The sequence below is a fragment of the Netta rufina genome (assembly GCF_964035555.1).
Source record: "Netta rufina genome assembly, chromosome: 14".
Lineage (NCBI taxonomy): Eukaryota > Metazoa > Chordata > Aves > Anseriformes > Anatidae > Netta > Netta rufina.
In genome coordinates, this window is record NC_140137.1 from 6,074,191 (window position 1) to 6,101,166 (window position 26,976).

Here is a 26,976-nt window from a genome sequence, read left to right on the forward strand (position 1 = left end):
TATATTGATGTTCATAAGACTGTCAATCCAGCCAATCAACTCAGTCATATTAGGTAGAGTCTGAGGCAGTTGTTAAAATGGGTTTTAAAAGGACGAAAAGGAAGAGAGAAACATGCAAATTCTAGAGGTAACTGTTCTTGTTGCTTATCCAAAGGTAACCTTGAGATTGTCTTCAGAAATTGATGGAGATCCTTCTTTTGTGGAAACATACCTCTCATATGATTTGACTGCTCATTTATTACTTTATTTTAGATGAAGAGGATACTGGAGTGCCAGAATACAAAACTGGAAATTAAGCATTGTCTTCCCTATTATACAGCTTTATGAAGTAGAATGAATTATACTGAACTCTGGAAGTTGCATAGTCAAACCTGCCTATCAAAGCAGAGCTGGCTTAGTTAAATCAGATAGTTCAAAGCCTTGTCCAGTCATGGTCTGATTATCAAGGATAGATAGTCAAGATCTTCTCTGTACTTTGCAAGTGCTCTAATCGCTCCATGTATGATCATTCTTAGTTGCATAAGGAAAAAGTAGTATTAGATTGCATCTATCTTTGGTCAGCTCCAGGCCTGAATCTGAAGTCTTGATTTGTTTTACCAGGCAATACGTACAGATGTAATTAACATTATTTTTATTCTTGCCATCTGGTAAAATTGGGTGCCTGGAAGAATGACTTGCAGGATCCACTTGTAGTGGATCGACTACATGACTTTCTTGATGGGTATTGTGGGTGTTGTGGGATCTGGAATGAAGTGCTGCAAAGTGAGGGGGAGGGAGAGAGAAAATGTGAGGAACTTCTAAACTCACAGGTGGAATAAGGTTCTGCTGACGATTCCTGTGAGATTATTATGATAACAATGTTTTCTCCAAAAAACTGCCATTCTGTCTAATGTGTAAGTTACTTTTCAGCGTTTACTGATGGTGTGTTGTATAGCGCTTGTCTTTTAGTCTGGTATTAGCTTCAGTCACAGACTGTCTTCTGTTTTGCAACCTGTTTTCTATGTTTTCTTGATATACTGTGAAACAGAAGAATTATTAAATCACATGGTAATAAGAAATTTATCTTCAAAACAGTGAGAACTACTTGGTGAGATGGGGGAGTAAAGGCTTTCCAAAGGAAATTGATATGCTCAATAATCTGAAAGTAGTGTTCACAGTAAGTGTTTTCAGTTTTCCCTGTATCTTTCAAATCAGATTCTCTCCTTTCTGTGGCCGCTATCAGAATTTCTGAGAATGAGGAAGGCAGAAGTAGTCATCTTGTGATCAGCAAGATGATCAGTCACTGGATGCTTTAGGGCAGTGCTTTTGATGTCCTTTCTTCAAATCAATTTGCACCTTTTTTCTAATGTCTGCTTCATCAGTTTAATGATGACTTTGATATTTTATCTGTTGTAGCTATTGATTGCTACTTTCTTCTTTTTATCTTAGCTTATGTTTTCCTCAAATTTGAAAGTCTTACACTATTTCTTATTTTCTGTTGACTTTTTTTTTTTTTTTTTTTTTCCCTTTCACTAGTTTTTCACTGGTTGTTGAGGCTTATTTTCTTACTGGAGAGCCTCCTTAAATTTCATGACCAAGTTCTTCCCCAAATAATACTTTAACTATCTTTTTTCTTTTTCTTTTAGGATCTTGGAAATAAAGACCTTAGCAGAGACAAAATTTATTTAGTTTGTCAAATAGTCCGAGTTGGAAGGATGGATCTCAAAGACAGTAACTCAAAGAAATACACACAAGGACTAAGGCGGCCTTTTGGAGTGGCAGGTAACTGATGTCTCCTGTACTCTATCTGAAGCAGGTGTTAAGTGATAATTGCCAACCTTGGACAATAAAATCTCTACGAAGACATGCCAGAATCTAAAATAGACATATCAACTATCTTGATAGTTGATAGTACTTTTGTACTTAACATTTGAAGTCCATAAAGACTGCACCTAGATTAGCATTTTAGTTATGTCAGAAATGTGCTTTTGAATTCCATTTCCTAATTATTCATGCTTACTGCTACAAAGTGCAAACCAAAACACAGTACCACAGTATTAATAACAAAATTCACTGTGGATGAAATAAAAACACTGATTATGTGCCAGGAAGACCACCAGTGCACTCACGTTATTTGCAAGATCAGATCAAAACTAGTCTGAAGCCATTCGCTCCTCACATAGCCTCACGTCTGTAGTGCGCTCTTTGCACTGAAAGTTCTCATCCACATATTTACTCCTACTGGGCTACGCCGCCTGCTAATGAGAATCTATATTTACCTCGAGGAACAAGAATATATAATACACAGTATTAATGGATAGTATTAATGCCATTTAGTAGTATTAATGCCATTTTATGTTTTGATAATTTTCTTTTATTTTTGTAGTTATGGATATTACTGATATCATAAAAGGAAAAGCTGAAAGTGATGAAGAAAAGCAGCACTTCATACCCTTCCATCCGTAAGACAATCATAAGTATCCTATTTCTGTACACGTTTCTACATCTGCTGGGTGGCAAAATGACCCATGAAATAATTCAAGAAAAAATACTTTTTCCTTTTTATCCTTTTACTTTGTGGTAGTGTTAATTATTTAATTATCACTTTAAAAGGCATTTAAGACTTGATAGAGGTTACAGACGTATACATAAATGTATACGTCTAGAAATATTCTCTTTCTGTCATCTGGTCCCATGTCCTATTTAAGAAAAAGCTAGTTAAATCATCATACCTTTAATGCAATAAGTTTTACAGCCATGAATGACTAGTAATTGATGTGCTTGAATTTACTTTGAACTTGAGAAAAATCTGAGTAAGAACTGGGTTTAGGTTTGAAAGTAGTTGAATTGTCACACGTTAACTATCTTGAAAGTAATTTTTAGAGGTTTTAGGCAACCAGACCAGCTGCCTAAAAATGCAACACTCAAAAGTCAAATGTCAATGTTCACTGGAAATATATTTGTGCATTCTACATAGCACTACCATTATGTAGTATGGAGAATTAATATAATTCTGGAAATAAACCAATGTATCAGACTTTGGCCTATTTTACTTATTTACAATTTTATCCAACTTGTCTGTTATTTGAGAATTTGGTCATAATTTCAAGAGGAGCTGAAATTCAAGTTCATTAGTCAGGCTGTTCATCAGGAAAACCTGGACTGCACAGGCATGTTGGTGAATGCTTTCAGGTTGTGCAAAATGACAGGCTTATGTATTGTGGTCAGTCTGTTACAGAGCACAGTTCCTTAAGTTGTTGAATTAATCTTTTTCTTCACTTCAGTCTACACATGGGTTTAGCACAAAAAGTCTGCAAATCAGAGCAAGAGATGATGAAATTACACAATTTATTATAATAAGTCCAAGTATGGCAAAGAGAACTGAGGCTGTTTGTTATCTATGTTCTGAATGGTATTTGAAATAGTTAGTGCTTAATTCCTAGTAGTCATTGTTTTTTCTCCTGCAGGGTAGTGGCAGAGAATGACTTTTTACACAGTCTCCTAAGCAAAATCACAGCATCAAAAGGAGACAGTGGTGGACAAGGTGAAGTACATTATTTTCTAAAATCAGATAACAAGGAATTTCAGTGGAGTTTCATTTCATATTGTTTACATTTTAGAGAAACACTTTTATGTTATACCTGTAACACCACCATGGACATGTGTACAACTTTGAAGCTGGAAGCGAAGAATCATGACTTAGTTGCAGAATGTAGGAGGCTATTTAAATTAGTATTTAAAAGTATTGGATGTTAAGCATTTATTTCCAACTAAAGCAAGTGGGAGAAATGAACTCTTGTAATTATTTTGGTCAGGAAATGAGAACACCATCCAAGGAGAGAGGTGTGTTTTTGTTGTGTGTTTTTTTCTTTCCTCTCTTTAGAAAAAGTGTGATTTTTTTCTTTTATTTTTTCTTTCCTCCTCCTTTTAATAGGTCTCTGGGTAACTGTCAAAATGCTTGTTGGAGATGTGATTCAAACTAGGAAGGACTATCCACACCTTGTAGACAGAACAACAGTTGTTGCTAGAAAACTAGGATTTCCTGAAATAATCATGCCAGGTAGGAGGTGCTTTGTTCTCTATCAGCAGCTGATTTTTGTGGTCATTCCTGGGTTAATGAGCATCAGCTATGACCTTAATTACTGATTTCAGTAAGGAGTAACTCAGAGAATCTAGAATTTACTCTTCATTGTTAAACTCTGTTCCAAAATTACAGGTTTATATAAAATAGTGAAGTCCCTAGAAAGTATTACATAGTACTAAAACAGAAAAAATAAAATCAAGACAGTGAGGGATAATCTGAGGTCCTGATACATAGCTTCTTTCCTTGCTAAGGAAATGCTTACTAAAAATTTTAAGTTGCTTACTAAAAGTTTAACTTAACCTTATTTTTATTGTAACTTATCATTGTCCTTTAATTATAATAATAAATAGTAAATACATAAATGTTTTTACCCTCTCTTGATTTTGGATTTATGATTATGTATTTGCCAACTAAATTCACTCACTGTCAACAATTCTTCTTTAAAAAAAATAAAAATCAATTCAAATCTCACTACTTTTAAGCTTAATTCACAGGAGAACTGTAATTTTGTTCACAGAAGACAATTAAAATAGTTCCTTCTAGAAAGGCAGCTCTTAATGTGGACAAAATTCAGTAATGGCATCCTGCTGTCACCTCACCAGCAGGTGTCAGTGCAGGATGAGAATCGGTTGAAGGCACTTTCAGGAACCTTGTTTGGTTCGTTTCACACGGCTCACTGAGATCTTCGCTAACAATAAAAAAGCTGAAAATTTTAAGTTCAGATGGAAAATGAGACGTTTTCTATGTTAACGTGTTCCACTGTAGAAAAACTCTTGTGAAGGTAATCCGACCCTTTGTTCTCACAGCATTTTCATTCATTTTTAACCTTTTCATTTCTTTTTTAGGAGATATAAGAAATGACATTTATATTACACTACTGTATGGAGACTTTGACAAATACAATAAAACAACTCAAAGAAATGTGGAAGTAATAATGTGTGTTTGTGATGAAGAAGGAAAAACTCTGCCAGTAAGTTTTTTTTCACTTCATAACAGAAAGACAGAAATACAAAAATGAAGTATGTTACAGAAGTAACCCTTAAACTTATTTAAAATTCTTATAAAATAACACAATAGAAAACATCAGTTCTCTCACTTATGTCATCTTTTGACAGATGAATTTTATGTTTACTGTGACAAATCTATTCAATTCTTGCACAGGTCTTGCATACAACTGTAAAACTACTGGAAAAGAGAAATGACACTGACCCATTTTAGCTGTGACTAAGGAACAAAGATTAAATGCTGTTCCTGACAATTATTACATTGTTTATCATCCCCCCCCCCCATTTTTTTTTGGGGGGGGGAGGGGGGGGAGGGAGAGAACGGAGGGGGAGGTGGAGAATTCCTGGAGGAACACATTTGTGCATTTAAATGTGCATTTACATTCTATTTCTTTCACTTATGTGAGCCTCTGATTTGTGCCAGAAGGACTGTCTGTTCTGTGAATAAAGTACATGGCAAATAACTACATTATTAGTGAAAACAGTGGAGTGTGGACACTGCACTTATACAACAAATATTTACAGTATCTTTTGTCTTGTCTATTTATGATTTTATGAATACTTGTCTTTTCCTTTGGATTTCTTAACATTAGTTCAATATTCAGTGGGATTTTTGGTCTTTCCTTTTTTGAGCTTTATACTGTTCTCTGAAACTCTACTGCGATCATGAGGGTGAAATCATTAAGATAATTACTGAGATAAAATAAAACTGGAGAAATGCAGTGTGCTTCATGAGTTGCTGCAATGTCAGTGTGTTGATGAATTACAACTAAATATTTGACCTACAATATTGATTTAAAGCTTGAGTGAAGAAAACCCTAAACTCATGTAATGCCTAGGGTCCACAAAACAAATTGTAACCCTGATCAGAAAACACCTGACCATATGACTGGTGTGTATAGGAAATAACTGTTGTAATATAGACTTCACTGGCTTCTACTCTGTTGGTTGCAGTTACAGATAATATGCTTAAAATATATTCCAAAGTATTCACTAAAGAAATGAACCCAGTGTAATGCATTAAATCTTGCATTCATTCCAATGTTATATATTTTCAGTTCCATGGATGCACCTTTTCTCCAAATACTAGCAGAAAATTGGGTTGTCCCTTTGTCTATGATCTGACATAGATGTTCAAATAATGCCTGCTTTCTGGGGGCAATATGCCTTACACATGCTTAAATGACAATTTTTCTGGAACTGATTGAAACACTGTTGAAGACAAGTAATAACAAAAGCAAATGTTTTTCAATTTTAGCTTTCAAAAATAATCAAATATCACTAAACTTCTAAACCTATGATTTTTTTAAAAAACTTGGAAGTTTCTAATTATCATACCCTATAATTCAGATTAAACACATGTTTATTAACATGGAACTTGCTGTTCCTGTTCAGGTATCAAATTAGTTTCAGGTGAAAGGGCTGGCACTACATTTTGTTGCAAATTAAAGGCCTTTTCTTTTCTAACTAAATGTCACAGAATGCATTCAAACATGTTGGTGTACAAACCTTGAAATAATCCCTTTGTGCAAATCGGGTATACCTTTATGTAGTTAAGTCACAGAGACCAGGCCTTAGAAATCAGGTATCAGCATCATACCTTACTTGTCACCAGATGTCCTTCCTGGTGTTTGAAGAAGATTTCTGTCACTGGATTTTTAACAGGAAAGTTGTAGTAGTTAGTGCAGTTTCTATGAGGCTAGCTTCATCTGTGCCATCAGTAGAGAACTTAGTATATTTGCTTCTTTCATGCATTGCAGTTTCACATCGATACTTTATGAGGTGTCAGCAATTTTGCTTCATCCGCTATCATCGTTAGCAGTTATCCTGCATGTACAAACCTCAACAGCAGTCAGACAGGAATGGGGGAAGTAGGTTGAGACTCTTTCCAGATTCACTAAGACTGAATTTCTCTGTTACAACAAATTTAACTTGACCAAAAGTCAAGTTAGAGCCATACTAGTTCTGACAGTCAGCATAGTGTAGTAACTTAGGCTGTCAAGTGTAACAAGGTAAGAAGTAAATAGCTAAAATTCATGGAGAAACAGGTGAATTGCAAGTTAAAACACAGAGGGAGAAAGTCCTTAAAGTGATTAGTAAGTACAGGTTATTGAAAAAAGAAATGCAGAAATTAAATTTAGCACAAGGGGCAGAAAATGTAAAAACGAGAAAAAATCAGAAATCCTCATTGGGAAAAAAATCCAGGAGAGTGTTATATTGGTGCATCTGTATCATTTTGTTCAGAAGTAACTTTTGGTACATAAACAATACTTATGAGACTGTGCTAAAATAGAGTATTTTAAAGTCAGGGGAAAAGTCAAAGAAATAATAAAGTGAAATAATTGTTGCATTGTGTTTCTTTCCCACTAATTGAGGTGATTGATGCCTTTGTTACTTCAGTTCCTCATTTGGAAGAGAAAGGGAGCCTCTCTGTTGGTTACCTAGCTTTCCTCACAGCCCGCTGTGAACCTGTAAAAGGCCATCTACTTCTAGGCCCAGTATAATTCTGGAAAAATGTTCATTTTCCTTGTGTTCAGAGGGTTGGAAACAGCATCTCCTGTCAAAGCTTCCTTTCTGTTTGTTCTTTTGTTATCAGACAGGTCTTCCTGCCCCATGGTATGTGCCAGTCCCACACTTGTATCATTTCAGGATTGCATCTCCAGGCTCCCAGGCCTGAGAGAGGCCTGAGGGCCGTGGCAGTGGCTTTGCCTTCCTGTTGCCCTGGTTGCTGGGCCCTCAGGGGATGGTACTTGAGGTGTGAAGCATTCATTCCTTCAGTCCAGGGCTGCCGTGGGCTCCAGGGACTTTGGCCCTCAGTGAGCATGGCCTCAGCGTGGCACAGTGAGGGCATGTAGTCCTGCACCCGTCCCATCAGGCGCTGAGGTAAACTAGGGGGCGGGATGGCAGAGGAGGCTCTTGATCGTCAGGTCAGCCGGTTTGGTTGGTTTTGCACAAGTGACAATAACTGACAGAAATGAGTGAGCCGCTGTGAACTGTTTCTTTCCTCCTTTCTGTAAGAATGCTGTTTGCCTGGGAGCAGGAGACAAACCCGTGAGTGAATACAGATCAGTTCTCTACTACCAGGTCAAACAGCCACGCTGGATGGAAACATTAAAGGTAGGCTGCAGAAACTTTTCACTAGCTCTATTTCCTCATTGCTTGTTGGTACCTCAGGTAGTGTTGCACAGCATCAGCTTTTTATAAAATAGGTTTAAAATACCTTCACCCCGAATAAAACAAGAAGGGTAGTGTCTTAGTCAGATATCAGTTATTAGGACTATGTGTTTACTGAGGTTTGAAATTTGGCTTAGAAAAATGATGTAAAGATCTTATCTAGCAAAACAAATGAGATCATCTTAGAAAACCTCACGTCCTAATAAGCTTCATGAAAGATGATATACTGCATTTGTTTTATTGCTGCGAAATATTAGAGATGAAGAACTTCAATTGCCTGAAAAAATCAGAAAGAGGCATTAAAAAATATTCTTTTAGACAGAAAAAAGCTGTTCTAAATTACTTTAGATATACACTACTAACTACTAAATCTGGCTTTAATGTATTTGAATAAAAAATACCTAGAAGTTTCTAGAAGTAGTTCTTATAAAGCATGTCTCTGGCTTGATAGTGTGATTTTTTTTAAATTTATTTTTTATGAAGACATCTACTGTCATGTATGGCAAGCCCACAGTTAGTAAGGGGTGGTGTGTCCCCAAGATAGCGCAGGGCAGGGAATGAATGTCATTTGTGTCATTTGAAATATTAATGTGTTTTTAAATGTATTTGTTGTTTGGAAAACATTGACTATTCCTGTGTTTTGGTTTGTGTACTATTTTGTTTTTTAAAATTCATATGTATTTCAGATGTCTGTATGGAAACATTTTAATAGAATTATTAACAGTAGATCCTTTTGTTAATAAAAGTGTAGTTACTATGAAGTGTGTTATGCAGTAAAAAATTTAAAGGGAAGTTGAGTTGTGAGTCAACTTGATGCAATACAGATCTAAATTTAGAATTATAAACATGTTGCTATTAATTTTTTTTTGTTAACAATTGGTCTTCTGTTGCATGCGTGTCACAATTACATATGCTACTTTAAAAATAAAGCAGTCATTATTTTTGGATATTACTCAAGGATTTGAAGAGGAATTTAATTATAAAAATATATGTATTTTCTGATTTTACTAAAGGTAGCAGTTCCTATTGAAGACATGCAAAGGATACATCTGCGCTTTATGTTCAGACACAGGTCATCTCAAGAGTGTGAGTAGAGAATTTTTACTTCAATTAATTTTAATTCCTCGATCAGTAGCCAACTGCAAATCTTTTGTTTTGCAGCTAAAGATAAAGGAGAGAAGAATTTTGCAATGGCCTACATAAGGCTTATGAAGGAGGATGGAACAACTCTTCAAGATGGCATCCATGATTTGTTAGTCCTAAAGGTATTGGATTTTTTTTTTCTTTTTTCCTCCCTAAGAGACCTTTGTTTCACACTATCGTCTTTGACTGCATTGTTTATTGTCCTTGTGCTAAATTAATTTTATTAATACATTGAAGACAAGAATTATATTTTCATCTGAGGAAAAAAAAAAGGTGCAACTTCTTCCTTGGCTGGTAAACATAATCTTACATTTTAATTATAGTTAGATGATTTAAGAACAATGAGAGACACTTACTCTTCCTCATATTTTTATTGGGTATTGTGATTTTGGCTTTTCCTATTACAAAGGAAGTAATGTGAGAGCTAAGTACTTGGATATGTACCATTGTGCTGGCTGAAGAGAAGTGTTTTTTTGTTCACTTAGAGTCTTTATTACATGAACAATCACAGAATGTAATCTTAGAGAGTTGATTCAATTTTATAGTTTCTCAGATACCAAACTGAAAGTTCCAGGAATTTGATTTTGGACATAAAGAACATTGTTTTTACTCACCCTGATTGGACATAGGTAGGATTTATGACTTTGTGACTTGAAGCAGGGAACGTATGTCTTGAGATTGTTTTTTGTTTTGCTTGTATTATTTCTTATGTTGGAGAACAAGTAGGAACTATGAACCAGGAAGCATTGCCAATTCACTAGAATATTTACTTGTTTCTTCTATTTCTTAGTGTTCTTTTCAGTAAACTAGTTTGCTATAACAAATGGCAAGCGATACACATACAACTAAATCAAGTTGTACTTGATTTTCACTGCCTTCAGACATGGAATCTTTCTGACTTTTGGAACACATTTTCAGGTCTTTTCAAAACGTCTAACTTGTCTCAAAAAAAATGGAAGTCAGAACCCTTCTGGTTCCAGAAATTCTGAGAAGTAATTACTTGGCAAGATTGATACAACCATGAAAGTCAGTAATACTGTCTTTTTTGCAGCTTAAGGATTACGTGTTTTGTCATTTTACATATATTTATAATCAGTTTTTTGAAACTTTCTTGTTTAGTAGGACAATGACTATAGTCATTGAAGCAGATACAAACTAAAACATTAGAAAATCATTCTAGATTGTTTTTTGCAAATCTTTGTATACATGCAATTGTAGTCTAAGAATATGATACAATTGATTGAATCAAATCTGTTGAGGTGTTATAGCTTCAAGTGACAGAGTTCATAAATGCATGGGGGGAACTTTCTTTACCAATTGTGTTAAAGAAAAATGATGTACTCTGTACAGTTAAGAATGCAATTTTCATTGCCTCCCAGTCCTGAGTTGGAATCTAAAGTTGAGATGTAACAAATCTCAGTGAGAGCTATGGCATGCAGCTTGATGAAATGGTGTAGTAGGGAGAGAGGGGACATAGATCAGGAAATACATCTTGGGTCTTTGTGGTGTTCCTGCTATTGAAAACCATGAGTTCCATCATCTGTGTTGCTTATTCACTACAGCATATTGGCAAACGTAAAATATAATCTCACCATGTCCTTGTCTGTCCTGAAATTTTATGTTGAAGGTCCAGGTATGAAGCTGTAATAAACATATCAAAATAGAGTTGCTATTTTTACCCTATCAATCAATTTTTCTGTTCTTAAATTGTGTGCAGACATCATTACCATATGACCTGTATCCTGTGTACAGTCTTCAAGGTGATGCTCAGTAGTCTCATCTTCTATCTCTAGTCACATCTTAATGAGAAGTCTGATCTTGCTTTTATTCTGCTAGTGATATCATAATTCCTTCCTGAACCCTTAAAACACATATCTTTTCAATTTTTGAATTTTCACAGTATGTTCATTGTAGTCTTGTGAAGGCCATTTGCTGCTGGGGCTTTTGTTTTCTTTATTATTTTTATTGTGTTAATTTAATTGCATTCATTTAAGTCCATAGAAACATATCTTTTTATTTACTTTTACAAAATAACTCTACTTTTAAATCCAGTGTTGTGAAGTAAGTGATAAATGATAAATACATTATTTTTTTCAGGGTGACAGTAAAAAAATGGAGGATTCTAGTGCGTATTTGACATTACCTTCTACACGTCAACACATAGAAAATAAAGGAGCGACCATAGGCAGGAACTCAAGTATTGTAGGCGGCCTTTCAGTAAGCTCACGAGATGCATTTTATATTTCAACCCTGGTTTGTTCTACAAAGTTAACTCAGAATGGTATGTATCTTCTAAACAGGTAGACATTTTAGAAGGAAGACTTCTGCACAAATGAGAAATCACATATTAAATTTTAATGTTTGTCTAATTTTTGTTTAATTTATTTTCTATTAGTGGGCTTACTAGGTCTCTTGAAGTGGCGTATGAAGCCAGAGCTGCTACAGGAAAACCTGGAAAAACTGAAGATTGTGGATGGAGAGGAAGTTGTGAAAGTATATCTTTTGTTGGTGTTCTGGAAATAGTGCATAAGAATGCAATACTGGATTCCTTTCTGGATGCTTTTATCAGATTTCTACTTTGCCTTTTACTAATATTTTATGCAATATATATGGATGTGTATGTAGAAACACACATGATCACAAGTTTAAAATAATGCTGATAAGGACAGACATACATAGAACTGATCTTGAAATTAACAAAGCAAGAACACCTCTTTCTGTCTAGAACTATACTTTTTTCTTCTTAGTGCCTGATTCTACCCAGGGAACAGGCTTTCCATTTTGTCTTTGTCTTTCAAGATTCAGTTGATTCATCTGTTACGGGTTGTCAACTAGTCTAAACTTTGTGTGAGAGATCTTTAGTTGTATTGTGCTGTGGCACATGCTAAATATCTTTGGAAAATCTTTCTGAAGTAAGAGTTTGTAATCTTATTTAAGATAGATTCTCTATTTTGATGCACAAAGAAGTAGAAGTAATAGTCTCCAAAATGACCAAAATTAATTATAAGATTGAAAGGAGTATTTTGCTGTGAAGTCTGAAATGATGAAAGAACAAATAAGTGGTTCTTGCTGTTAGATTTAATCAAATTAAGTGTGACTCCATTATTCAAATTAGGAGTCTCTTACATTTTTTGTTGTTTTTTTTAAACTAAAGCAGTAGACACCTCTCCTGTTTCTTTGACACCTCTCCTGTTTCTTTTGGAGGAGGGAAAATTTATTAAAAAATAAACAAACAATAAAACAATAGAGACTTATGAGTGGCTCAGGTCTTATGAGGAGTGGCTGATGGAGTTGATGGGTTTTTTTAGCATGGAGAAAAGGAGGTTTGGGGAGACCTTACCAGACTCTACAATTACCTTAAAGAAGTCTATAGCAGAATGGGGATGAGTCTCTTCTCATTAGTACCAAGTGCTAAGACAAGAGGAAAGAGCCCTAAGTTGTGTGTGTGGGGGGGGGGGGGGGGGAGAGGGAGGGAAGGTAGGTTGGATATTAGGGAAGAATTCTTCAATGAAAGAAGGGAATTGGTTGAGTTACCATCCCTGGAGGTCAAAATTCATAAATTCATTTAGATGTATAGCTTTGTGACATGCTTTAATAGTGGACTTGGCAGTGCTAGGTTAAGGGTTGGACTGGATGAACTTAGAGTTTTTTTCCAACCTAAATGATTCTGTGACTTGGTTTCCAAGTCACTGGGGAGCTATCCTTTGATTTAAAGAGATTTGAATATGAACACAGAAGTTGGAAGCATGTTTTTAATCACCATATGTAGGTAACAATAGCAACTACAATACGTATCACTAAGGAACTAGGAATGCACTTTTAGATAACTATCATTAGTTTATGTAACATTTTTAGCTTAATTCCATAAGCTTTGAGCTATGTATATATATTATTGATTGCTGATGTCTGAGGATTTAATTTCATAAATTAAAGAAACTAGAGCCTAAATCCTCAGAAGTGTGTTCTAAATTTGGCTGATACTTCAGTAAAGGCCTCTAAAAATCCCCTCTTGAGAAAAAGTCTCCTATCTGAAAATTGAATTGTGTGGTTTTCAAGCTGAATTGGTTGTCAGTTTGTCTTTTCATGTTTTTGTATAGTTTCTCCAAGATACGCTGGATGCCCTGTTTAACATCATGATGGAACATTCCCACAGTAATGAGTATGATATCCTTGTCTTTGATGCACTGGTAAGAATGGGCAATGGGTGATTTAATCTGTCAGTGTCAAGAATCCTATGAATGTGAATGAACTATCACATTGTTTATCTCAAGAAAGTAGACTCAAAATCTCTGCAGAGAAGATAGGATATTACTATTTCCAAAACTATTAAAAAAAAAGACACTTTAAAAATAGTGGTTTATCACAAATGTTTCAGGAGAGTAATGTTTTCATTTGAAGTATGACTTTAAAAAAAGGCTAATTATGTCCATCTCTGTTCAGATATATATCATAGGACTCATTGCAGACCGTAAATTTCAGCATTTTAACACTGTTTTGGAAGCGTATATCCAACAGCATTTTAGTGCAACCTTGGCATACAAGTAAGTCTTTTTCTTTTTTTTCTCTTTTTTCTTTATTCTAAAACCTCTGCAATCAAATTAAATAAAGGAAATAGCGTTATTTTCTGATGTAGTTATTAAAGTTGTTCTGACGCTGCTTTTGCTTATCTGGAAACAGACCTGCCTGTGAGAAACAGATGTGACCATAGGTAGAGTTAACTGACAAAAAGTAATTGATTTGTGGTTAAACAATTCTTTGACATTCATTTTTCTCATCTGAATTATGTTGCTGTGTCTACACATCATCTGTATCCTGTCAAATTTGTCAAAAATCTGCTATAAATCCTCTTCATTTACATTCCTGATCTTAATCTGAAATGCTTTAAGTGGGGACATGAGGATGTCATTAACCCATTTATTTATGTAGGTTTCCACATATTCTCTTAGAGCAAACAAATTCACGGGGGAAAAAAAAATAAAAATAATCTTTGTATGCAGTTCACTATCTGGTACTGTACCTGAAAGGTTTAGGTGCATTTAAATCAAATTTTCAATTTTGTTACACGGTCTGTTGTGAACTGGAATCTTACTATTTACTACATGGTCCTTCCAGTGGGAAGGTAGAGTGGTTGGATCTTTCATATAATGCCCAAATGGGAAGATATGCTTTAATAGAAAAGAACAAAAACTGTGGGGACACATAGACACATTATGCAATAAATTTTATACTGAATTTGTTCCTTATTCTAAACATACTTTTGGAGGGGGCAGTAGGATAAAATTGCTTTGGCTTATGAAGAACTATGATGTTAATCAGTTTCTGCACGTCTCTGGGAAGTGCCAATAGGATATATATATTTCATTTACATTTATATATATATATATATATATATATATATATATATATATATATATATATATAAAGTTGATGTATGAAATATATATAAATGTGTATATATATATATATATATTTTTTTTTTTTTTTTTGTAAATATATATATATCATTCAGTCTTGTCCTGGCAGTTCAACTGATTGAAACAAGACTTTAATTGGAGATTTAAATAATAGATAAAAGACCTTAGCTGAAAGTTTGGAATAGGTGAGAATATATTGTACTGTTCTGTGATGAATATGCACCAGTTCCAGTTCAACAGAAAAAGTCCCCCAGATGTTGTATTAGAAGATATGCTTGCTTGCAGTGCACAGTCAATCCTTTCTCATGTTCTAGGAAAGCTGAAGTCAGCTTTATTGAGCCCAGAAACCTCAAGCAACTAACTATGTGGTCTTTAATTCTCCTTCATTCCATATGTAATTAGCACATGCAATTTAATGCATTGGTATTGTGAAAGTAGAGAAGATCTGGTACAGAACCTCTTAGGACTGCCTAATTTGTTTGAAGTCTTTCGAAGACTTACCTGACTAGCATTTTCTAATGATTTAATCAAGGCTGCAGAGGCAAAATCATGGTTAAGGTTGTTCTCAAAATCTTGCATTTTCTTGGAGCCATTCATTCCTAGTATACCATGGATGATACAGTCTGTTTCAAGAGTCATTTATGAAATGCAGATAACTGTAAATGGCCTAATTCATAGTCAGGAAGGAGATACTGTGTCTCAGACGTACTACGACCACTTTTCCTTTCACATGAAGGTGCCCCTAGGTTTGTGGAAAAGGAGAATTGACTGTAGCAACTGCTTTCATTTCTGACATTTCATCATACTTGATGGCTGCAGTTCCTTGGAGGTGGACAGGAGGGTGATCTTGGAGTTCCATGCATCACTTCTGCTGATTCACATTTCAAACAATATCCATGATACATGAGAGGTTTAAAGAAAAAAACAAAACAAAACAAAAAAACCTTTTTTTGTTTCCTTCACTTGATATAAAGTAGTAAGACACATTAAACTAATTGTTTTGTGATCAAACATGAGTCTGATATTTTTCATAGGAGCATATTTTTAATGTTGGGTATCATCAGCAAAATATTACCTCTCCTTGCCTCTTTTCTTCACTTTTTTTCTTCACTTTTTTCTTTTCTTCACTGCTCCTTTATACCCAGCGTCCAAGTTAAACACAAGTTCTTATACGCCTCTGGAGAGTTGAGCAGATACTCAAAAGCTTTGGATTGGAGGCGTGACAATTTATAGTACATGGAAATAAGTTGCCAGGTCAGCAGCAGATTAACTTTGGTCAGTAACTTTCCTGCAGTTAGTTGTCATTGTGTTATTAGAAGCATTTTCTGATGCTAGCAGTGATGCATTGCTAATTATCCTTGCTCCAGTGTAATGTGAAGAGTTTTTGTAATAGCCTGTACTTAGACTGCAATGCCTAGATTCCCATTGTCAGGTGCCACTGATTAGGCCAATTGAATTTGTAGGTCAGTCAAGCAAGGAAGATTTGTTGAAAGTCATTCCTAAATAGATGTTTTGACTCCATTTGATACGGTCTTTTGGTCAAACTGTGAGGTCTTCACTCAGTTTCTGATTAGTCATCCATTTGTATGTAGTTCTTATGTAGAGTTACGAAAGGACTTAACATTGAGAGTTGAGGGACCTTGAGTGGACTGACACTGCATATAAGTTAGATAAATTTAAAAAAAAAAAAAAAAAAGGATATAGTGCCCCAGAAGGCTGAGAGGCTGAAAGTATGATATTTTGGTTCTGAAATCTGAAGGCTGGTGCTGTGGGGCTGACAATGTTTATATTTTGTGCAGTAGCTAGAGGTTCTTGGAACTATTATTTCCATGTGAGTATGTCCCAGATAGAATAATTACTTCATAATGTTTCATCATTCCAGCTGGTGAACTGTTAAATTTCATCAACAACCAAGTACTAGTTTGAGTTTGTTTGGGGTAGGGGATAGTAGGTTCCTATCGTTGTATTGATCTGCAGGGAAAAAATAAAACACACTGATTTGAATTTTTTTTATGGCCTTGTTATGATTAAGATTACATCCTTAATATTACTTCAATCATTTAGGATAAAACTAAAACTGTAAATATAGGGACTTTTATTTATAGATAAGCTTTTGCACTTTGATAACAGGCTATGTGTTGGTTTAGCAAAAACTACCTTTGGATACAAAACCAGGAGGTATTTAAAAAAAAAAAACATACCTTAAGCAGATATTGCAGTGTACAGGAGAGTTGAAACATTTACAATTAGTTAATTTAAAGCATGTGGTGCTATTGAATCACTGGATTGCTACTTAATGCAGGTAGGTAGGCAGAAATAACATTTGTGCTAGCTTGCACATATATTTAATAACCATTTCTTAAAACACTTCCAGGATTGTGTGAAATTATGCTGCTAGTTTGAGATTTCAGATTGGTTTCTTGTTTGTGCAGTTAAGAATTTGCTCATTTCTTTTATTCTGATAGAGTTTGTGTGGCATTAACACAAAAGTAAATGCTGTATGTTTTGTTGTGTTTTGTTGTGTGATGAAGAATAAATATTCTCTTAGAGTTGGTAAATGAGTTAGAGAAATTAATTTTAGAAAAGGTTATTTTAAAAATGTCTTTTTTAACTACAGGAAGCTAATGAGTGTTCTGAAGACTTACTTGGATACCTCCAGCCGAGGAGAGCAATGTGAACCTATCCTAAGAACTCTGAAAGCACTGGAATATGTTTTCAAGTTCATTGTGAGATCAAGGACGTTATTTTCACAGTAAGTGCCCATGCTATAGCCACTTAACTATCAGTGCAATACCACAAAGAGTAGTAGACCTGTGAAACAGAAGAATTTGATTCCAGAACAGTTGTTCTTTTTTTTTTTTTTTAATTATTTTTTGTAAATAAAACACAAACATTTTCTTATACTGCAACTGGCCTAAAATACAGACTTTGCTAAGATAACATTTTTTGAGAGGGAATCCTCAAATAATTGCTATGTGATTTACAGTGTAGGCTCCAGAGATGTATTTAGTAATAGCAGCCAATTTCAAAGGATGATTATTTCTTGTATCAGATGGCTTGGCCTAAGACCAGTGTATGCCCAAACATTGTGACAGATGGCATGAAGCCGTGTGTTTGTCCTTGAGATAGCTGTGTTCAGAAGTTCAGACTGCAAGGAACAAGGTAATTTTCAGTAATCATTGTCCAACTGAATGTAGAGTTACAGACAAGCAGGAGCTTATAAGAAATTCTAAAAGGACTAGATATGTATAGCTCAGCCAAACAGATGAGGTGTGTTGTTTATGAGTGGTATTCAGGTATAGGGAAAAGGGAGAGAAGGAGAAAGGAGTTGGAAGGAAGAAAACTATACTGTAATGACTGTGGCCCCCACTTCCTCCACTGGCCTTTAAGTATTCTCCCTGCATCCCACCGATCCCATCCACATCCTCTTTTTGCTCTTCATTCCTGCTCTCTCATTTATCCCCAGCTATTTCCCCCATAGTACTTGTTCCGTTGTTCCCCTGGAGATGCAGTGCCAGAAGATAGGTAGTGACAGATTCAGGACTGTGGGTACACCCAATTGTTGGCTGTAAAACTTGAGGGTTGGCAGCCAACAGAACAGGGAAGTGTTCTGGTTTTATCTGCTTTTTGGTAAGTAAGAGCACTAATACAACTTTTCTCTGTTACTCTGCCCAGTTTTTCAAAAACTCCACATGGATATATAGTTTTGTTAAATTAAGTATATTATTTGTTGAATTATGAAATTCTGACTGAAATAAGAGTAGATTCAGAAGTGGTTGGCTACTGGTAAATAGTCCCTTAGAAATAGTTTTGTCTCTAAGAACTTGCTATTTATAGATAGATACAGACAAACAAGATGAGAAGCTGTAAAAACAAAGGGGATGGCACTCATGGGGATAGAATATAGCTAGCAGTGCAAAAGCTTAGTTTTAATTTTTTTAATAGGTGTCATGGCAAAAGGGGATATTGTGAGCCTTGTTGGAGGAAGCATTGTGTAGAGCATTATGGAAAATTTGTTGTAAGACTGATGGTCAGAGAAGCCAGGGATTTTTTGTTGCTTGTTTGTTTAAGTGTGTACATCTGACAGTCTATTATAAATGGAGTTGTTGCAATACGATGCATATTCAAGCGATTACCTGTACTTATCTATTTGTTTTAGTTTTCCTTACAACAACCTTAACCAAAGTTAACCAAAGGTCTGAAACTATATTCAGTTGGACAATTATTATTATAGACTGTAATTGTTCTTGTAAGAATATATCTGCTGAAAAAAATAAGGAATCAGTTAACAGTATATTCTGATACTGAATATCTGTCTCAAGTTTTTCTGATCTAACTTGTCACAGTCAAGACTGTCAGACTGGTCTATGAAAAAGGAGGAAATGTGGAAAAAATTGATTTGTATATTTTATTCCCTTGAAAGAAGTTGGGATTTAGGATTATTTTTTGAAGGTTTAAAATAGCCTTCTCTGAGACGAATCTTTTGTATTAATAGAGCTGAGACAGATCCTCACTTGGAAAGGGAACTTTCTTTTCTTTTTTTTTTTTTTTTTAATAACTTAAAATATATGAGATTTTATTATTTAGAGGCTTTTTTTCAAAAAAAAATCTGAAAACATTGTTACATTGTGCTCAAGCTGAAGAATACTTACTAGAGTGAATAACAGATATAACAATTGGGGGAAATATCTATGTATGTATATCGGATCAACTTTTAAAATCTATTTTTAAATTATTTTTGAAACTTGGTACACTTAGAATGATGAAAGTTTCCTGATTCTGAAATGATAACACAGTGCATGTCTCAATAGATTATATGAAGGCAAAGAGCAAACAGAATTTGAAGAATCTATGAGGAGACTCTTTGAATCCATCAACAACCTGATGAAAAGCCAACATAAAACTACCATTTTGTTGCAGGTTGGTGTGTTCTTGGAAATTTTATTTTATTTTTATTTTTTAATTTGTTCTTGTATGTGGTTTTGTTTTGGCATTTTATTGTTTTCTTTCATTTTGGTTTTGAAATAGAGGGTAAGACACTCTTAGGTAGTTCATCTTTTGTTTCTCTTTTGTAACTGTCCTTTATTCAAGATCATGTTGCTTAGTAAAGTTGAAGTAGAAAAGGTCAGGAGAAGATAAATTTATATAACTTCAAACATGCAATGAGTGACTGAAAGAACTAAAATATGGATGCTAGAATTTCTCAAGGAATATAGGGAAGTGAAGCCTCCAGTGAGAGCTGAGCATTTCTTGAGTTTCTTCAGGTTGTGCTAAACAGGTATTCTGCCATCTTAGTTTGAAAAGTAAACTTGATAGTATCAGCATTTTGGAGGTGAGTTACTTAACTGAAAATAGTGTCAGTGTTTCCCATACATGTCAGTGTTAATCATTCTTATGTTTTAGAACCCCATGCTTTAAGAAAACTAGAAAAGCAGGAACTATTAGGGCTATTAATATCAAACAATTGGTATATAGTTCCATATTGAAATAGAATGTTACCAGTGCTGTGTGCTTGAAGTAAGAAACAGAAGATTTTACTGGATTACTGCATTATTAATGCTTCATACATTCTTTCCCTGAACTCACTGTTTTATTAAGCTTGAGTTTTCCTTTGGTTCTGTGTTTTGATTCCTTTTGCTTTGAGGTTTAGTGGAAGACTGGATAAATTTTCTATCTTGAATAAATGTTCCCAGGTGACTGATGGTCTTGAGATTGGTATTCTCTGACACTGCCTGGAATGATGCATGCCTGCAAAAGAGCTAAACATCCGTACTACTTCAATTGTATAATACCATGATTATAGTAATGCTTTAAAAGCATTTGAAAACAATTCAGATTCTATCTGTGGTTATTTGACACTTATGTACAAATGTTCCGGGGAAAATTTTATACATTTGAAAGACATAGCATCAGAATCAGAAAACTTCAGAAGAAAAAAGATTTCTAACCAAAAGTAATACTGGAAGAGATTGTTTTTATAACAATGTTTGTTCTTATGGTAGTTATACTGTATTAGTATGTTAATCATCTACCAAATAGATCTTGGTGGCTTTTATGCTACTCAGGAGAGGCATGTCATGTCAGTGCATGAATGGAATGTGAAGTATCCCATTGTAGTTAAGGACCTGCTGCTGGAAATAAGTTTCTTGGAAAAACAAGATGAAACAAACAAACAAACAAACAAACTGTCGTTAACTCAATAGGCATGTTGGTCACAGTAGCTTTCACAAAGGATGATACATATCTCAGTGACTATTTGGAGGAGATTTCAGTTATGGTACTTGAGCCTTCTCCTTTGGCAGGTAGATGAGAATTGTCTGTAACTGGCCAGAAAATTGGAGATCATTTCTGCGTTGGGTGAAATGGATCGGAAAGGGGTGGAAATAAATTTATAAATCTGCCTCTGCCTAAAACCAATACTGATTTTTCCCATTTAATTTTGGGACTTTAAACATTGTACTAGTACTTATTTAAATTTGCAGGGTAAGGGACAGGTTATTTTTCAGAGATACTGCAAAAGCCCATGATTTCATAGGTGTTATACCTTATAAACTCCCCAAATACCTGTGAAGTTTATTTGGGAAGATGTAAAGAATTATTCTGAAACCTAAAGTGTCTTTTGGTCTCTGCTGATTATTTTATTTTTTTAGACTCAGAAACTTGGAACTCAGTATTTTAGTATGTAATAATTTCTGAGTCACTTTTATTGATACCAGTCATACTCAGACTTGTGTCGAATATTAATTCAGTCAGGAGAAGATTGTTCCTAAAACTACATGTCATATGGAACAGCCTAGTCAGTGCCAGAAGCACTTTATTGTTTCAATTTAACTAATTTTATCTTCAGAGTGATATCTTACTTTCTAATCTGTAACATGCTGTATAAATTTATGAAAAGCTTAAAAATAAAAATAAAAATCTAGCTTTTCAATCTTCTGTTCTAAAATTAGCTGAAGTGAATAGATACTTTGATTTATCTGTCTTTCTCAAAGCTCAAGAAGCAAAATATGTGGTCATCTTTTCCAGTGTTATTTATGTAAGCTTTGAACAACCAAAAGGTTAAATTGTTAGTTTGTTGTAGGTAAACTAAAAATTCATATGTAAATTCAAATTAGCCTTTTTTGATACTAATGGAATCGATGAAGTTACCTCTTTTGCTTAAAGATGCAGACAATGCATTTCTCAAATTTACTACAATTAGGATCATCATTTCAGTATCCTAACTTTGCTGATGCAGAGCATTTTCTGATGTTTGAAAGCACTTGTATGAAGTGTGAAGTGGCCTGTTTTCAATTTTTAGAATGTTGATTTGTAAAGAGATTGCCACCGGTAGGCAAGATTGGGAATGTTATTAATTCACAAGTAAGAGATTCTATGTGGATGTGCAGAATTAAGGACTTCTCCTTTAAGGAGACTTAGTACATATTTACTTGTAATTCTTTAAAATGATAATTTCAGAACTTAAGTAGTTCACTGCTGATGATACAGAAGTAGTCCAGGTCTTCTTCAATATGTAACCTGTTTGTTTGTTTGTTTTTAAATTTGTCTCAACAGGATGGTATTACAACTCTGTTGCATTTATCAGTTGCCTCTATGTAGCCATTGCTGATGAATTCTTTAGATAGGGTTTTTCAGAAAGTTTATACTTCTGAGGATAAACCTTGTGAAATCTGGAAAGCTAAAAATAGATTTCCAGAACCTGCAAATAGTTCAAAGGAGAATTCAGGGGCCGGGGGGGAGGGGGGGTACTATGAAAACTGAAGTTTTCAGTAACTTTCCCTTCTGAAGATACAATTTGTATAAAGTATCTCTGTGTATATCATATCTTTTTTATTTTGAATAAAATCTGATCAATTACATGTAATTTTGAATTTCAGGTGATGTGTTTTTATAAGGTCAAACTCTTGATATTTGATCTGTGCTCTGTGCCTATGCCTGTTCTCTGACAAGCCTATGCTCTGAACCTGAAATTAAAAGTGTAAGCCCTGCTTCTTTCCAAAAGTTGTGCTGTCTCTCGGGTGGATGCATCAGATTTGACCTACAGATAGTTTTGTCTTTTGCTAATATTGGCCATGCCCAGCTTGCTGTTAGGCCCTGATTTTAGTAAGTAGTACTCTCAATTCCACGCATGCTTTCAGAAACCTCATATGACACATTCTCAAGGTCATAGAATCAAAAAAAAGACGAAATTGTTTATGGCACTGAACAGCCTGAAAACAGCGTAGTATGAAGTTGCTATCTTATTACTCTCAATCTTTACCACACATTTTTGATCCATCCATACTGCTGTTGAATGATGCTGCAGTAGGTTCTACGAGTTTAAAATGGTACAGAAATACATAGGTAATTTTTGAGAGAAGAAGGCTGGAAAGGTGCTGACGGTGATGCTTAGGTTGAGGTGTAAGTTGCAGTGTTGCCTTGATAGCAAATAAAATTAGACTAGGAAGGAAGGCATCAGTATCTTCTGAGAATGTTCTTTTCATCTCATGCATACTTGAATATGTATAATGTAACATTGTAAATGAGGGCATCTAAAAAATTAAGCTTAGTCAGGAGTAAAGGTTAAAATAAATTTAACATTATATTATATATATATGAAATAATTCTCTACAAGGCTGTGGAGTTTCTGTGTCCTGCTTAAAAATTAATCTCTGAGGTCTGAACAATGCAGAACATTTTGTACTGCTTACTAGGAGATTTTTATGACTTCATTAAGGGCAGTGCTCAGTTGTGTCCATAGTGCATCATTTAAAGCAATTACTGCAAATGAAACTTAACAGTTTAAAAGAATGGATATACTTACTATTGTACTTCAGATGGTACTACAGATCTGAGTATAATCGTAGCTACATCCTTCCCTTTTCCCTCCTTGTACAGATACAAAATAGGTACTATATGGGAAGGCAAACAGCTTAATAATTCCTAGTGTCTCTGCAGTATTGCTTGAATTATTTCATGGTCACTGGTGGCACTATCCTTTGTCAAACATTTTTCAGAGCAACTGTGAATTAGTATAAAACAAAATTCAGAAAATCCTAATTGTACAGTATTTTCACCGACATATTACTGAAGTAAAACTGGACCTAGGACTAGTTTCTAGTCTACAAATTTACAGGTATCTGTACAGGTGTTTTAAATAGCCCCATTATTTCGCAGTCCTGTAGAGAATACATTTTGTTCACCTATTTCAAGGAGGTACTAGTGGATAGTAGCAGAAGAAGATGTAATCTTGTTCAGGTGGCAGCAGCATTGAAATACTCCTTTGACCTTCCTGGAGTTGTGTATGAGTGGGGATGATGTATGCAGAGGAAGGGTTTTATCTGAAGGCATTTTAAGCCAGCTTGATGTACTGTATATGCATCTTTGCCCCAGCCCAAATTCTTTCTTGTTGAATCAAGACCTGAATTATTTCTATGTAAAACAACAAACAAACAAACAAAAACAAAACAAACAAGTAAGAGCTGGCTAATATACTGCAGTAGACTCTCATAGGAATAAATTAATACCATAGCTTTATCCTTTTTAAAATATCTAAAAAGGAGCCAAAGAAAGCAACACCCTGATTGTATTTATTTTAATCTACCTATCCCCAATAAAGAAGAGACTAAGTTTTTAAAAAGGAATTTACAGTGTAGAGACTTACTGAGTCTACATAGGTTTGATTTTAAGACTTTTTTTTGAGCAGCTCTTTCATCTTTGCAAGGTTTAGTACAGAAGCACTGTAATGTTGATAGCTAATCAGGAAACAGGAGACAGGTTCTTATTTAGTGACAAAACAAAAAGCTTGTCTAGCTATTGGCATATTAAAATTTCAAATTGATAACTGGAAAGAAAAACACTTTTTCCTTGGTCTTTTTCAGTAAAACGGGATATTCCTGCTAACATTCTCCTACTGCTGATTGTGTTTTCATGTGCTTTTCACTTTACTGTTGGCATTGCCTTGTTACTTACACTCCTGCTGCTCACTGGGAATATTTCAGTAAGCTCTACTTTTACTTTGCACATCTTAGTCCACCTATCATAACTGTTGTCTTATTCATGTACCTAAATTTCTTGTGAACAAACTGAAATATTGATACAGTGGTGGGATTGCTGTATATTTCAAATGCTCAGTTTATGCATGTGAAGGGTCCATTCATAAATACTTGTTTGGACTAATCTTTGTCTGATAGTTTAAATATTTTTCTGGTTATATTAAACCAAGATCTAGAAACTCAGGAAAAGTAAATGTTTTGTGGCTGAGATTCTGTGACCTGTTGACTGTATGCAATATCATTCTGATACTTTTTTATTCAATGAGTTAGAATTCTCTCCATAGTAGCCAAAAATCAGATATTACTTCTGCTCTGACATCATTTGAGTGCAGCTTACCCTTTTCTCTTCAGCCACCAAAGTGATATAAGCAGTACAAAAAATTGTAAATTTTTTTAAAAGGATAGCATGCATACAGTAGTATGATTTTTTTTTTTCCTCATTTATTCCATTTTATAGGAATGTACACCCAATGTGGCTCTGCATCAGATAGACACCAAGTTATGTAGTAATCCATGGAGTATCAGTATTCTTTTGCAGTTTCTGTTTTATGGTTGTTACACCTCTTGATAGGGCTTCTGCTGTTGGGAGAATTCCCTTCATGAGTTTTTGTGGGCTTGAGACTGTTTTCTAGTTTTTTCTCTGTTGTGTAAGTTTATGTAGGACAAAAACTTGGGTCTCATGGTTCAAGTACATTTTGGGGATTTTACTTCAAAATTTCCTTTTCAGTCTCTTCTGCAGAAGAGAAGAATTTTAGCTGAGTGGGTTAACATAGAGGTTGTATTGAGTTTTATTGAAATGACGGGAGAATCTCGTGTGGCACATAGCTGTAAGTATTAGCAAGACAGAGCTTTTTGCCCCATCATACTAAAATCATTGACTTTTGCTGTTTCTTCCTAGAAGCTATCAAATCACTTAACAGCAATTTGATATCAGCAGTCATTTCTGAAACACACTACGAGAGATGGAACATGCTTTTATAGTGTTGTTTTGGAAGCATATAATTGTCAAAACTCAGTGTTACCACTTGAAAATGCTTGGCCTGTGTATAGGCAAGCATAAGGATTAAAGAATTTGTATAGATGAGAGCGCTGTGGAGCCCTTTGTAATATTTTTTTTTGAATTAATGACTTACTCTACATTTAAATCATTTGTTTTACCTTGTTTACAGGAACTATAAAGTGTTCTGAGACTTCCCGTGATGTGTATCAGTAGCTCATAATTAAAAAGCACATGTACTTATAGTTAATCCAGTTCGTCATTTATTGTAATTTAAGTATGTATGGACTTCAGGGGCTAATGGCAAAACTCCTTTTTGGGCTTTTTAAAGTTAATTTGCGTTTCGTGTTTTGCCACTGTAAAGCTGAAAGTGCATTCTTTACTTATTACAATTCATATAAGCAAGTGACATAAAGCAAGAACTATGCTGATTTGCAAGGTGGGCAGTAAACTCCACTATTATGAGTGGAAAAAAAGTGTCTAATTTCAGCATGCATTTATTGGATAAAGGGCTTAATCAGTCCTGTAGTGTACATCGTATCACCTAGAAGAAAAGACACAGTCTTTGTGTAACCTGTAGTTTTGGGATTTCTTTTAGTAGCTCAGGAAGTATAATAGATAGAACATACCTATGATGGAAAATCAGAGCTATATCAGAAATAGAAGACTTTGCAGTAACTTAGTTCCCAGCAAAATGTTAGTAGCAAGTTACACCCTAAAGTTGCATAATAAGGTAAAGCAGCTATTAATTTTGTAATTCTCATTATCTGGACTATGAAGAGGTTAGTCAAATTAAAAATTTATATAATTTATTCTCTTTATTGTAGTTGGATTTATAGCAGCATGCTAATGTAATTCGTGATTTCCAAGTGTTTTCTTCAATAGTAAATTCAGTGAAATCTAAAATCTTTCATCTCAAAAACAATTTTATGACAGTGAGTAGTGCAAGCTAGTCGTTGAGAATGTTTGTGTTTAAATGTTAGTGATGATTTTGAATTTGAGGATTACCTCTTGAGTATTCTTGTCCATGATCCTTGTCTTCTTTTAAGGTTTGCTGATTCCACAACATTATCGAAATACATCTCAGAAATGACTAGGAAAAACTATAACCTCAGATAGTTTAGCTGCAGAGGATTGGTTAGGGACA

The 26,976-nt window shown here is 34.7% G+C and overlaps 1 protein-coding gene across 1 annotated transcript in view; it reads left to right on the forward strand.

Moving 5' to 3' along the window:
- The window catches only part of DOCK2 (dedicator of cytokinesis 2), a gene marked incomplete at its 5' end in the record, with an annotated part of 189,235 nt that overhangs the window by 19,543 nt on the left and 142,716 nt on the right, over positions 1-26,976 (forward strand). The window contains 15 exons of the mRNA XM_084295002.1: positions 1,075-1,156; positions 1,626-1,761; positions 2,366-2,441; positions 3,447-3,523; positions 3,914-4,039; positions 4,909-5,033; positions 8,086-8,184; positions 9,255-9,327; positions 9,403-9,506; positions 11,482-11,665; positions 11,780-11,877; positions 13,482-13,571; positions 13,825-13,925; positions 17,416-17,550; positions 19,610-19,718. Of these exons, the coding sequence (XP_084151128.1) occupies positions 1,075-1,156; positions 1,626-1,761; positions 2,366-2,441; positions 3,447-3,523; positions 3,914-4,039; positions 4,909-5,033; positions 8,086-8,184; positions 9,255-9,327; positions 9,403-9,506; positions 11,482-11,665; positions 11,780-11,877; positions 13,482-13,571; positions 13,825-13,925; positions 17,416-17,550; positions 19,610-19,718 (1,615 nt within the window). The remainder of the gene's footprint in view (positions 1-1,074; positions 1,157-1,625; positions 1,762-2,365; positions 2,442-3,446; positions 3,524-3,913; positions 4,040-4,908; positions 5,034-8,085; positions 8,185-9,254; positions 9,328-9,402; positions 9,507-11,481; positions 11,666-11,779; positions 11,878-13,481; positions 13,572-13,824; positions 13,926-17,415; positions 17,551-19,609; positions 19,719-26,976) is intronic.